The sequence below is a fragment of the Pteronotus mesoamericanus genome, unplaced genomic scaffold (genome assembly GCF_021234165.1).
Source record: "Pteronotus mesoamericanus isolate MK-2021 breed Mesoamerican mustached bat unplaced genomic scaffold, CSHL_Meso_final contig_163, whole genome shotgun sequence".
Taxonomy (NCBI): Eukaryota; Metazoa; Chordata; class Mammalia; order Chiroptera; family Mormoopidae; genus Pteronotus; species Pteronotus mesoamericanus.
The window spans coordinates 10,889,834-10,904,904 of record NW_026555064.1 but is presented as its reverse complement, the minus strand read 5'-3'; the positions used below and the strand labels follow the sequence as shown (position 1 = coordinate 10,904,904).

The following is a 15,071-nucleotide window of genomic DNA, read 5'->3' as shown; positions in this document are numbered from 1 at the left end:
AGGAGAAGAAAAAGAAAGAGGAAAAAAAAGGGAGAGAAGGAGGAAGGGAGGGAAGGAGGAAGGAAGGAAGGGAGGGAGGGAGGGAAGGAGGAAAGGGGGAGAAGAAACAGAAAGAGGCATTCTTATGTTTGGAACCTTTAACTATGTTTAAGAAGAGGAAGAGGGTTTGTTACTTTCATAAAGAGTGTGAGTACTTAGTGCCTATGGAAAAAGAGGAAAGGCATTCAGGATTTTCTTTGATATTTTGTTAAGTCTTTTTAGAAAAATGGAAGGCAAAATTAAACAACTGTTATGAATCGATCACCTCACCTTGCTTTGCTCTCAGATGGGTAGAATAAAAACTCCGGTTGAGAGGGATCTCTCTCAAAGATTTCTCAAGACTGCTCTGTCGCAGCACCCAGACAGTGCTCATTATGTGGCACATCGAATTCCATCTGAGAGGCACTTCTGAGACCCTGACAGGTACAGCTAACAAGGAACAAGGCACCAGTGCCGAGGTGACGTGAAGGTCCTCAAATGGCAGAAATGGCTGTGGTGTCATGCATCTTTACGGAGAAATTTAAGCCTATGGATGTTGCTTATCCAACAATATTTGAAAAGGCATTTGGGAACCACTAAAAGCAAGAGTCTTCTGAGTCTCTGAAACAAATAATATCTACTTTGTTTTTTATACACTATCTCTCCATAATGTAATAATTAAAGAAATGTGAACAAGCTCTCTGGTCCTAGTGTGACTTTCTTTGAATAATAATTGCTACTTTCACATATTAGAGACTTTTTATATCAACCTGGGATGATGATGACAGCAATGACGACAGCAACGATGATGACGATTTTTATTTTGCTTTATCTTAAATGTTACCAAAATGAAAATACAGGAACATAGAGTTTTTGTCACTTATTTATGATGCAGTTTCCTAAGAAACAAAGAGCATCCAGGAAAGCCATATATACAAGTCCTGGAGACAAGAAACACATATTTGTTGAAGAGAGCTGTATCTGAAGAGGAGTTTAGAGGGATGTGAAGGACTGACTCTCTGATTTAAGGACTGGCAAGTATGTCTGGCTGCAATTCTGTAATTCAAGTCTGTTTTTGCTTTTGCAGAGTGAGATCACTGAGCCTGGATATGTTGGGTTTTCTCCCAGGTTCATGTTCTCCCTTACTTCTGACTGCTTCGTGCTATACCGAATGCCGCACGAATGCTCCAAGGTCGAGCTAACGTGGGTTGTTTTCACTGTCTTTGGTAACAGCTGCCTAGGCTGCCTTTAGCTCTTCCTTAAGATTTATTTTCTGGAGGCGCTAATTTCAGAGAAGATGTGTAGCAATAAAGAGAGCCTGTATTTAGGATCTCACTATTGAGAATAAAAATTGAAAGCATTAAATGAATGTATAGCTGCGTAGAAGCTTCATTTCTTTAATATGACCTTTTATTCTCTATTTCCTTTTGATCCAAACTGGCCCCATCCAGCACCCTGACCCACCTGCCTCCCTCTCCTGGGCATAACGACTCCTTTAAGCGTTGAGCCCTCAGGACAATGAGGTTCTGATCTGCATCCAATAACCTTAGGAACAAAGCTTCTGGCCTGCTGACCACAAAGACAGAGTTTTGGTCAAACTAGGGGAAACATCTAGGCCTCAGTTGTGTTTCAGCTCCAGGCCCAGAAAAGCAGCAAAACCAGAAGAAGCCTTTTCATGGCTGACATCAGGGCCAGATGCAATGACCAAGAACCCCCTACCCTAGTGCCGACCAATCAATACAATGACCCTGATCATGACCCTAACTCCCTTAGTCACCACAGTTAATGATCTTTCCCCTATATAACCCACCCCCTGAAAGCCCAGTCTTTGAGCATTAGCTCACCTGTGATTCCAGGCATGGGCCACTTCCTGAAAAATAAACCTTCCTTTCTCTGCTGCTAACTCCTATTTGTGTCTTATTGGGCTTTGATGTACGCAGGCAAATGAACCCTTTTAGTCTGGTAACAAATGCAAACTATTATTATAGGGCAAGCATTGTGCAAAGATTTTCCATGGACACTTATCTAACGTTCATATCTCTATGATGCGGTTACCATCATTAGCCTTATTTTTCAACGTAGACTCAGGACATGAATTACCACACCCACGTTCACACAGATAAGTGTGAAGATAGGGCTGGGGTCCAGGTAGGCCGGCCCCAGAGTCCACACTTCTGCCGCCAGTTCTCAGGTAACAAGGAGGAAGTAGCTCAGAAGAGACCTGATCTCACACACCTGGTCTCCCAGACTCCTGGTGGCCCCTCCTCTCTGCTAAGGTTCATGTTTGTCTTAGCTGGGTTTTCGGGGCACTTCGATGCCACGTTTTAGTTGTCATTCTCCTAAAGAAAATGGTTGTTGTCTTGTTGTCTGCAGGACTTGTGTATTTCAATACTATGAGTATCTGCCTAAGAAAGCTGGCTCTCCCGGTAATTTGGTTATGGTGGAAAAGGAATCAGTCTAGCTAGACTTCAGAAGAAGCAGTAAAGCCACTCCACATGCTGTATTTGAAATGCCAGCACAGAACGAGAGTTTCTTTCATGAAAGTTACTGATGCCAGGAAATACAGTTTTAAAGAAAATACAGTCACACACTTGTAGAACTGGCTGATTTTTCTTTTCCCACTATGCAATCATATGTTATTTTGTTTGCTCCCTCTAATTATTCCCGCAGGTACAAGGAGCTGGGCAGGGCTGTCTGCTCGCCCACACAAACTGTACTCCTAGAGCCTCAGAGAGGTCGTTAGGGATGGATCTGGGACTAGATCTCACATTTTGAGAAAATATTTTTATTAGGGCTTAGTGTCAGGAGACCAGAACAACAGACAAAATGTCATTTTAAACACTCAGCCTATGTACGTCAATGCTTCATGAAACTACAAAAACAGTAAAATTTCAGGGGGATCCATAGCAGGTGAAAGGAGTGAAGTCAGCGGTGGGCCCGAAGGGAGCGCCGAAAGTGAATGTGAGATTTCCCAGTTACACGTCCGTGGGCCTGAGACGCCTCCCACGATGGAGACGTCTTTGGACAAGCACAGCTCCTCATCTTTATTAACTAAACAGGAATGAAGCAGAGTCCAGTACTCACGATCCGGTACTTACCATGGGGTTATGTTTCAATAAACCAATTTTTAAGATGAAAATACTCTAAGTTGGAAATGCATGTAATACGCCTAACCTACCAAACACCATAGCTCAGCCAAGCCTACCAGAAATGTGCTCAGAATACAATTTTAAAAAGCAAACAAACAAACAAACAAACAAACAACCCTGGCAACACAGTCTGCTAGTGGAGCGAGGGGCTTGGCCCCAGGAGATCAGGTGTCTGGTTGCTGCGCTCAGTGCTGCCATCCGGCACCACGAGGAAGATGCCGACCCATGGTCACTAGCCCAGGAAAAATAAAATCGACTTCAAAGTATGGTTTATACTGGATGCATATTGCTACAGTATCATCATAAAGTCCAAAAATCCTTTTCAAACTGCCGTTAAGTTGGGGACCTCTGTACTTTTTAAAGGGGGGCGGTGTGACAAGCAGGAAATCAGCGTCTAGGACGTCTCCAGCCCACCCCCACCCTCCTTTCTCCAATGGTTGGCTCACGTTTCAAAAACACTTGAAATGCCTTTTTTCAGTGATTTGATTATAACACAGCTCTTCTGTACTTTTACTTTAACTAGAGATTTCAAACTACCACACACTAGTTCCCTCTCTGGGAAACACAAAGAATGAAGTTCACATGATTCAACTCTGCTTGCTACACACTTCTCAAGGAACCCCACCCCGGCAGGGAGAAAGTCACCTGTCCTCGCTTTGAATAATGCAGACTGGGAGGGGTCTGCCCCGGGGCAAATGCCTCCTGCTCTCTCCTATCTCCACTTCCTGTTGCGCATTAAAGCTAAGACTGTTTCACTCTCCCAATCAGACCGTTGATTTACATTACCTCCCACTGAGTCATAAGAACATCCGGTTTTCTCGTTTAGTGCTTCGGATTATAGGAACAAATTTCCTCACAATTTCCAGCTTGCAGAAGGAACATGAGAATTTGTAAACAAATGTTATAACTCGTGGCAGAAATAGAGAGAAATGTCTAGCTTCATCCAAGGTTTATTCAGCCTCTGTTAAATAACTATTCTATCACCAATCTCTACTACAGAAAGAAGATTTGTAAGCCGCAATGTACTTAGTTATCCTTGCATGTAACTGCTTTAAAATTTTGGTTTGAATGGTTACCCTTTATGCCCCTAAAATTCAAATTTTCCCTTAAAAAAGTTTAATAAAATTTGAATATTTATGAAAATAATCATCTAGCCTTACTAAAATAGTAATGTGTTATCATTACCCAGCTCATTTCAAGGCCAAAGTGGGAAATATTTGTGGGAGTGTAGATGTTCACATAAAACCTACTTGAAGTTTGCTCGTTATGGCTTTTAATTAGTAACTTCTACTGGCAATTTACAGAGCTCTCAAAAACACTCTCCCTACTTTTCTCTTTTCAGATATTTTACTTGTGATATGATTTTGCCTCAGTCAATATAATGGGTACAATATTGGCTGTCAGATCATATTTATCAAGAATTTTCTATGGGCAATTCTGCTAAAGCCCTTAAAACTCTGACATAATTTCATCTTTCTACAGCCATTCAAGATAAATTATCTTTGCCCAGGTATTTTACCAATAAATAAAACTGACAGTTAAAGTGGTTTAATATGTAGGCCTCAATCACATAACTAAAATTACTGTGACACGAAGTTTCAGTCCCAGGTTGCCTGCCCCCAGAGCCGGAGCTGGACCCGCTACCGTATTTGTGTGTGTAATTCCCAGTAGCCACTCACCTTCCTGCTCTCAGGTGTGAGTCACTGCCCTCACTGGCCTGTTACAAAGCCTTATCTACATGTAACTGAAAATTTTAAGAGTACAGAATTCAGTTATTTCTGGGTAGCTTTCTATTTCTGAGTAATTTAAACTTAATCAAATGTTGATTCTTCAACCAGTCATTCAGTTAGCATCTAGAATTACATTATCATTTCCAGTAATTGTCAAGCATTTGAAAGCCACACTCTTCTAAAAAGTTAGCCATATTTGGCTTTATATGGCTTATGTGGTGTTGTGTATAAACCTCTTTTGTTTCTTTTAAAATTTTTTTCTATTATCTGTGCCCACTGATAAAAATGAGCAACTTACGAATTTGGAGACCATAAAGAAAGCTCCTAGTTGAGAAATGCTCCTAATACTCAAATATAGACAAGAGAATCATCATGGCCACCAATGGGCAACTAAACCGGTAACACTGAGAGTGACAGCTGCTAACCCTGTAAAATGCATGAACACAATGTATACACCCAACACGTAAACTTCACTCCCTGAGGCTAAGTGAGTTCTAATTCAGCATGTTATCACTGAGGAGGGAGAACTTCTAATATTAAAAATGCATCAAATGATTGGGTTTTCATCTATAATTGTCTCTTTTACACATAATCCAATTTCTATTTTACTGACAAGTTGGGGTCTGTTTGCCTATTTTAAAAGATTAGCCATCATGGCTATTGACCCAATGGAATGAAAACTGGCATGAAATGCAATATCAGGGATCACTCCAAATATTTATTTTTCTCATTATTTTCCAACACAAATTTGGCAAGAAACTATAAGCAAAAAGAACACAAGGTGGGAAGCAGGTCCCACCATAGGAACGGTCTGAGGGAACTTTGTCTCCAGTCCCTTTTGTGGGTTTTTAAAAAAATATTTATAGCTCTCATACTCACTTATGCCCACAGCAGTAATGAGCTTGATTGCCAGTTCAGGAATCTCACACTGAATAAAAAATGGTTCCAGAATGTAGCGTCCAAAGGCCAGAGATATCACCGCAGTGGCTGCAGGGCTAGAAAACACACATGTTTAGGTTCCTAACAAAAATAGTATCTTCACTAAACTTTTTCTACTGGGAAGGAATATTATTCAGTATATGGACCATGTTAAATAGGAGAGTCTATAATTTTCAGAACTTCATATTTCATTAGATCAATGACATATTGTCTATAACTTTGGTGGATAGTTTTTAAATGTCACAGTTGCTTGGGAGCAAGACTGGGCACCATCAATTTTGCCTCTGGTCTCCATGTTTGCCTTTTCTGCCCTTAACAGTCTAGTTTATTACTTGACATCCTGACTGAGATGAGCTTCAGAAGAAGCAGTCTTCGTTCTCAGGAAGTCAACACTTAAACCCCAGCCCCAGTAAGCATGTGTTCACAGTCCAGATGTAATGGCTTGGGGTATGGTGAGGGAAATGAATGCAAAACGCAACAAAAAATTAGTATTTATTGCAAATATATGCTTACACCCCTACCCTGTATTATTATTATTTTTCCAGTATAGATGAACAAGTGAAGAGACAAGGATTACTCTTAATTGCACAGAAACATTTAGATGCAAAGCATAAGCTGAAAAATAGAAGCACCTGTGTAATTTAACACAAGTGAGAAAATAGGTGTGAAATCACAAAAGGAAATAAGTTCAGGTATAGAGCAAAACAGGTAACAAACCATTCTACTTTAATTCTTCAAATATTTCTGAGCACATTATACATGTCTCTTTAGCTTCAATATCGGTATATATGAATGCATATTCTTTGGATACACACACCAGCCCCTGGGATTGTCTAATTTCTCCAATAATCCTCCTTTCCAGCTTCCCGTCCTTCTCACAGCTGCCCCACAGCCATGCCCAAACCCTAGACTGTCAGAAGACCAGCTGCCTGCGTGTGTTCCAGCGTTGGCCTGCTGGTATCGGACAGCACTATAAACTTCTTGACATTCTCCTCTTCCTGGAGACCCCCTCCTCTTCCAAAACAGGACTTTTTTTCCTGTTCCCCATCATTTATACATCTTTTGATGTGTAAATTAAAATCTGGTCATGTCATTTTAGTGCTTTTAAAAACGAGATCATAATATGCAAAAACCCTTCCGTTGGAGGCTCCCGCTGGTCTAAACTCTCCCTTCCTCTTTGGTTTGCTTCTCCTCCCTAGGAAGATCTGAATACCCTTTGCCTGGAGCCCCTGCAACTCATGGACAGCTTTTCGTCTCTCAGAGCTGAATGCAATCTTCCTTTGCCTGAGAAAGCTGCTCCTGCCCTCCGACTGTGTGAGGTCTCCCAGGGAAGTCTTTCCCAGTGAACCTGGGCCTTCCTTCTCACAGTGCTTATCATAGTGGTGACTTCCTATGCAGGATGCGATTTCTTTATTGGTAACTATCGCCCTCACTTGACCCTGAGCTCCATGCGTTCAAGACTGTGTCCATCTTAATCACTGTGCTTATTCCCAATGTTCAGTATGTCTATCATGTAGCAGAAACCCTATAAATATTAACTATATGGCAAATGTGTGAATTCAATCTAATGGCCCCTGTTTTGCACTGATGTGTGCTATTTCTTTCCTTGAAATCTTTATAGATGATTTTATAGATGATTTCTGGCAAGAGTGAATTTATCTGAAGTACCGTTTTAATATTAAATATTTAGGTACCATGTGTATTGTCAACAGAAATGTTCATAAAGTATCTAGATATTTTGCCACTGCTCAAGTCATTCTTTACTCTGTTTAAAAGACCACTGAGCAATGTGAGTCCACTATTATAAAGGAATACATAAACCCACTGAAAAAGTTTCTAAAGAACAAACTGACAGTGCCCAGAGGAGAGGGGGAGGAGAATAACAGGGGAAAGAAGAGGAAGGGTCAAGTCAAGGAACATGGATGAAGGACCCATGGGCAGACAACAGGGTGAGGGAGGATTGAATGCGGGAGGGGAGAGTGGGAAGGACCAGGGAGAGTAATGGGGGGAAAATAGGGGCAACTGTAACTGAAAAATAATTTAAAAAAAGCTTCTAGGGTATATCTAGGCAATTTCTCCACTAATATGCACCCATGCACACCATAAATTAGCTCTCATAATTAAAGTAACATTTGATTATGAGCTACTTGGGAAGAGGAATTATGACTTATTCCACTTCAGATCTCTTTAACTTGCCTATCACTGCCCAGGAGCAGTGTGAGGAATGAATACACTAATGAATGAGCACTATATCTGTGCTACTGGATATAAATGACCATGCTTATCATAATGCCAAGCAATGAGCCAAGGCCACTCAACCAATACATGGATTCAAGTCCAGCTCTACCAAGTTCCAACACCCACCGTCCTGACAACCCCGCACTCTAGGTAGTGTGCTTATTTGAATGCTGAGTATGTTGAGTCAAAATATGATAACCTTAAACTTTCATTCACATTCTAAATAATCTAATATCTGTGGTACTCAGTGCACTGAACTAAGAAGTATGAGGGTTACAAAAAGTATGAGACCTGGTCTTCAGTGCCTGAAATGACTGCGGTTTTAACAGGGAACCAGGATACAAACGCCTAAAATGTTAGGTAAGAATACAAGATAGCATGTTCAATGTCAACTGAGAAGCAGAGACTGCATGTTTCAGAAGAAATAGAGAGGAAAGAAATACCTTAAAATAAGGCAAACAGGAAACTAACTGTGTAAAAGATAGAATTTCAGTTGACCTTTGAAGATTAAGATTCAGATCATCAGAAAAGAGTGGAAGGCACATCCTAGAAAATCCCAGATTTTAGAAAAGAAACAGAATACTTCTTTATCATTATTTCATCAAGACAAGTTTTAAATAATATCGAATTGTTTAAAATGAGAACAGACTTAACAAAGATGTAAATACTACTCTGAAGATCTTTGTTAAAAAAGAGAACCCTAGGACTATAAAAATCAAGATGAGTGTTTATTTGATGCTTAGTAGCTCTGTCTTTGCCACTTAGCCGCAAATGACAGGATAAAAGCTCACATGAGCTCTCAGCTGTGTATTTCTGGTACGTTTACATGAAGAACAAGTTTTCCTAGTTACCTTTGTTAAACTCTGTAATCACAGTGTGCAAGTCATGTTTTTGAAAGCAGTTAAACCCCAGGCATTGCAGTACTCTAAATGTCTCACATATGACATCATAGGTTTCCCACGAAGTTGAAGGGAACTTGCTATTCACAGTGACTTAGCACAATGCAGCTTGATTCTAAACCAAGAGTATCAGGCAGAGTAATACATTGCTGTAATAATAAAATCAAAAAAGATTTTTGCAGCTGATTAGTGTAGTGATTTGTTTAACATTAGGAAGTGGGTCATTTACGTCAAGTAAAGTCTTTTTATTTTTTAAATATTAAACTTGTCGACACACTAAGTTGTGAAGCACCAAAGTCTCCTAGTCACAAAAACTGAGTAAAGTTAAATGTCTTAGTAATGCGATCTACAAGAATAAAAACCTAAGTTCTTAGCATAGCACTTCACTTTGGCCAGTCAAAGAATGTGCTTTATCAAGCTGGATTTTGACGCTTCATGTCCTTTCAGGTTAACATTCCTAGAAATGTCATCAGGAATAATTGAAAATTAAAGGGAAGCAGCTACTAAAACATTTGGCATGGCTGGCAAACTACTGGCCATGGCAAAACTGAATTGAAAACATTAATTGAGAAAGGTGTTTCATCACAGGCTCTGTGTCCTGAAGTGGACATAGTCACAACGCAGTCACGTGGCATGCATATTTTAATTAGGTTTCTTTTTAAGTCTCTCAAATTTTTTTAAGATTTTATTTATTTACTTTTAGAGAGAGGGGAAGAGAGTGAGGAAGAATGGGAGAGAAACCTCAGTGTGTGAGAGATACTCGCACATCCCCAACAGGGGACTGGGCCTGCCGCCCAGATACGCGTCCTGACTGCGAATCAAACCATCAACTTTTTGGTTTGCAGGCTGGCGCTTAGTCTACTGAGCCATACCAGCCAGGGTAACTAGTTTAAAATAATCATGGTAATTCAAAGAAGGGCATAACAAATAGGTTCAGTTTTCTTAATTTTGTCCTATTAATGCACTTACCGGATTATGAGCAGTTCTACCCAGACTCTTACAAAAGCTGGTAATGGGCCGAAGACTTCCAGGATATATGTATAATGACCACCAGATTTCTTTATACTTGTTCCCAGTTCAGCATAGGACATGGCTCCTGTGAAATATTTATAATAAAAAGATACAAAGATAAATACCACCAAGTCACCTAGCAGTCCACTGATACAACAATGTTTGTGTTACACAGGATAGTACCACACCCTTTGGCCTAAATGACATCCATATTTCAAGACAAATGATGGTCATCGAATTGCTAAAGACCCACCAAATTCTTCTTTTAATTTCCTTAAGTCTGAGCTCTTGTCCATTCTATTTAAACTATGTAAGTTTACTTAAAATGGTAACGACAAACTCCTAAAGCAGTATCATATTTTTAAGAATTTTAAATGTCAAACCTAGGAACAAGGGAAAAAGAGGAGCTAGATGCTAATAACACTAACCTATTTTTCTGTTCTTTTTTTCTTTTTCCTTGAATTTATTAGGGTGACGTTGGTTAATAAAATTATATAGGTTTCAGGTGTACAGTTCGATGATACTGTATATTGTATTGTATGTTTACCACCTCAAGTCTCCTTCTGTCACCATCTTAAAAGACAACTTCACACCAAGATAAGAAATTATCCCAAATTGACCTCATTGTAATGAGAATCCTTTTAATAAATATTTCTGTAGTGGATCAAAATAAAGAAGATTTATCTGTTTTTCAGAAAAGTCTAGGTCTCGAAAGGCTTCACTTATTTATTGTAGAATATGTTTTGAACAAAATGAATCTTAACTCATATATTTTATTTCTAGAAAACATTTTCTTGGATGTTTTTAAAGTATAAACTTCTGGGTGGTTGAAATAACGTACTTTAAAAAAAAAAGAGGTGCTGTAAGTTGCATTTATTACATTAGGTAGAATTAATTATACACCAAATTTTAACATTTAGCAATACATTCGGACGGACTTGACTGAGTTATGTACCCTCCCAAAACCTCAGTTTCACTTTTTGTGTGTCGGTGTGATAACGGGTGCCAAGGACGCCCGGGGCCTGACTCGTGGGATGAGCCCCTCGTGAAACACAGCTACACCTGTTGATTTGAACAATTACTTATCAAGATAGTGGAAAATATACCTTGATATTATGTGAAAATGTCTACCATACTGAAACACAATTTTCACTTGAGCTACTTCAGAGACTAAACGTATGGGAAATTACCCCTAGTCAGTAACGTGAATAGAACGTGGATATTCAGTAAAGCCTGGGCATTACTTACCCTATTCCTGAACCTAGCATTTTATCAGAGTCACCAGGGAAGAATTTTTTTATTTAAAATCAAACAAAAATCAGATTCAAAAAATCATACCCCAGACCTGCTCTCTAACCAAGAGAGTCTAGAGTAACTAATCTGCAGATTGATATTTGAGGATCATTGATATAGTTGGTGTATTGATAAATAATTATGACTATTTGCACTTCACAGTCTGTTGGAAACCAGTCGCCATGTTGGTAGGCTGTACAAAAAAGCATCCACTATAAAATGTTATTGGAAACAGTCTTAAATAGCTCAGAATTTATTGCCAGAGAATCAATACCTAGACCTGTGCATGCTTTGCAGGAACTCCAGGATAGTTGCCCTGAGTTTAAATTGAGTTCTGGAGGATTGAGAATTTCATTTAAAATTCTCAAGTTCCATAATCATTTTACCCAGATGAAAAAAGTTCAAAACAGGATATAAAAATCCATGTATTGATCTTAGCTTTACAAAAAAAAAAATTGTAAACCAAATACATAGATTCTTTAAAGTTCCAGACTTTCAGAGTTTTAAAAGAAAGACTTTTTCCCTTACATTTGCTTCGCTTCCTGTTCGGAAGGCCCACCTGTCAAAAACCTTCCAGTAACTTAAGAGACAAACACAATGTAAATCCTGATATGTAGATTCACGCAGGAGTACACTCCCTGCAATTAATAATTGAAGAATACCAACTCAGGTGTAACTTTAGTTAGTCCCTTTAGCATTTTTCTCCCCTGAGCTTGAGATGATATACTTTTGCAGAAGCATATTTTCATAGTGCAAGTCAACATCACTTTAACCAGTTCAATGCTCAGAGCAACCCGTTTTATAGTATGTGAATGTGTTATTGTGTACAAAAAGGGAATCACATAGTAGGAGCAGCATGTACATAGTATGCGAAGTCCAGGAAAGAGGTTATGGTTTTTCCTATTAAAACACTGATTTATTCAGAATATATCCAGTGTTGCAGAAGACAGGCCGAAGGTGCACAAAGTCATTTAGGTCCATCAACAACTAGGTTTCTTTGGCTATAAATGTACATGCAAGACCATTATGAATACCACAAACTCTTAAAAATCTAAAAGTTACTCCTCCCTGGGTCTTTTTATACTAAAGCTTTGGTTTAATAAGTCTTATTTAAAATAACTTCTTCCTTTAAAAAAGTAATAAGTAAATAAAATGGTTTGTTACTAATAATAGAAATTGGAGCTCTCTTAAGCTCAAACCAATGAATTAAAACACCACAAGGCCTTCAGAATGAAAGGACTGATAGGTGTAGAACCAAGTTAGTACTTGGTCCTAGTGTTACAACAAAGAGTTAGTACCATTAAAGAGTAGTGTCTTTTGGAATCAAAGCACACAATTTGCCAGAGAAAAACAAATACATATTAAACATTTACCGCCACAGCAAAAATGAAATTTTTTTTTAACTATTCACCAGTTTTTGTCACCTTTGCAACTAACTCATGTAGCTTTCTAGTAATTTGTTCCCCTCATGAGTGGACATTTATTAACTCTTTACTATTAATCATCAAATCAATAGAAGAAATCTCGATCTTGAAGGAAAATTAATAACATTTCTTCTAGCAGTTCCATTCAGTGAACAGGTGGACAAATGATCTGTGTCAGAGGACCGTAAGTGAAGAAAACAGATCTAGGCAAACACAGCAAAACTAACACCCAGTCCCAGTTTTACAATTTAGACTGCAGAAGTTTACAGGCACTGGGGAGAGAGGAAAGGTTAAAAAAAATCTGAAGTAGGCTCCGACGCTTACAATATATATACCCACTCATGAAAGTGACTGCGTTATGTGTAGTCACACCCTCTTTCCTCATCAAGGACTTTTGAAATGAGTTCCAGGAACTGACAAACACATGAAGTTCGAAGATTAAAAAAGGAAACACTGCCACCCTTTTTTTTGCCAATTAAAAAAAAGAAAACAAAAGCCGGTAAAACTTCTGCTGAACACTCAGTTCTGCGTCTAACTAGGCCACACCGGGCTCCCCCTCACAGGTGTTTCATTCAGGGTACCACCTGGCACCGATGCCCCACACACACAACTAAGCACAACCGCCCGGTCCGGAAAGCTCGCGTGCGTTTCACCAGGTCATCAAAGTCAGCCTTTGCTCTGGTCGCCACAGGGAAAAGTCAGGAAACAGCCTGTCTGAGTCAGGAAAAGTGAGTACAGCCTGCAGGAAGCCCCGTGAAGGAACTCAGGGTCCTGCCAGCAGCGGACACGGTGCTCGGGCAGCTCACATACCCCTACAAAAATCAGCACGTTCAGTGTAGCCTTTGCCGTGTCATTGGCTCCTTAAAAAGGACCCTTTGCCTTCCCGGAGAGCCAGCTGCCCGGCTCCTCAGACACACCCCCCTTCCCGAGACGCAGCTGCACTCACCAAACAGGGACAGGACCCCACAGACTGTCCAGACAATCAGAGACATGCCCACGCTGCCCGTGTTCTGGAGCACGCCCTTGGGAGAGATGAAGATTCCCGATCCGATGATGGTGCCCGTGATGATGGAGATGCCCCTCAGCAAGGTGATTTTCTTCCTCAGCACCACCGTCTCCTGCGCGGGGGGCTCCTTGCCCCCCGGGGCAGGCAGCCTCCCCTGCACATTCCCCTGCAGGTACCCTCCACTGGAGATGGTGGACACGACAGGCTTTCTGACCATTGTAGTGACACACGGTGGGGAAAATGAAACAGGGGGGAAAAAAAGAAAAAACTGAAACTTTCAACTTTGGTGTCTCTTGGTGTGACTGGCCAATCTCCTCCTCTTTGCTCTCTGATTGTCTCTCAGTGCTATTGTGTTCACAGGTAAAAACTCAAGAGGTGTATTTTCTCCTTCACAGCTATCTGATTACTCCTCAGAAACACCTGTGTGCTCTTGGGGCTCCGGCTCCTCCACCTCCTCCGACTACCCCGGAGCTGTGGCTGCCGCGGCAGCCCTATCATTACAAACCAGATCAGCTTCCTTTTGGGCTGGTATTTAAGCTCCTGCCTGTCACACCAACTTACTCCGGCTAAATGATGATGCAAATTCTCCAGGTTTGCATCAGCCGCATGAGAAGGCTCCAGCATGACTCAGCTCTTTTTTTTTTTTTTTTAACAGTAGCAGCATGTTGCCCAACTGACCTAAGCTTTTCAGAGAACAAAGCATGCCCTTTAAAGGGATCTTAACCAATCCAGAAGTAGTAAACTCAGAACAGACCTTCCCAGAGATTTAAAGCAACTCCTAGCGAGGGACAAAAACTTTTGACCCAAGAAAGAAAATGAAAAATGAAACAGGAAATGATCCGAGCATTGTGGAGTTCCTTTTTTCTTTTACATATAACTATTTTGATAATAGAATGAAAACCAGGACGGCAATGTTTATAACAACAAAATTTGGATTTTATAATCTGTTTCCTGCTTTTTTTCTTTTATGTTTTGGGGTTTCCTAGCAACCCAGTCAAACCTAATATTTACAAAGCTAGAATGATTCTGTATAGCTGCTGTCATGAACGTAACAATTGTGAGCCTTACTCAACATTAAAAAATAAAAACTATTTCTTACTGCCAACAATATGCCAGTATTTAAAAATCGCCATCTGAGTGTGACAAGTTTTAAAATCACAGTGATTCTAGAAAATACTCATTATCTGATTCTCATTAGCACTAACTGATCTCCTAAACTAAGTAAAAGATACACATTCTTCATTTGCATGTTAGTCCATTGAATTACTTAACAACTAATTTAAAAATTAAATAATAATTGCAATGACATAAAAACATGCATTGGGCAAAAGCTTGAAAAGAAAGGCAGAATAACAGTTTGAAAG

At 39.9% G+C, this 15,071-nt stretch overlaps 1 protein-coding gene across 1 annotated transcript in view; it reads right to left on the bottom strand.

Moving 5' to 3' along the window:
- Positions 1–14,103, bottom strand: part of SLC7A11 (solute carrier family 7 member 11) — a 65,970-nt gene extending 51,867 nt beyond the window's left edge. Inside the window, exons 1-3 of the mRNA XM_054561834.1 lie at positions 13,648–14,103; positions 9,943–10,069; positions 5,777–5,892 (exon numbers count right to left, since the gene is read on the bottom strand). Of these exons, the coding sequence (XP_054417809.1) occupies positions 5,777–5,892; positions 9,943–10,069; positions 13,648–13,924 (520 nt within the window). The 5' untranslated portion in view covers positions 13,925–14,103. The remainder of the gene's footprint in view (positions 1–5,776; positions 5,893–9,942; positions 10,070–13,647) is intronic.
- Positions 14,104–15,071: the final 968 nt, after the last annotated feature.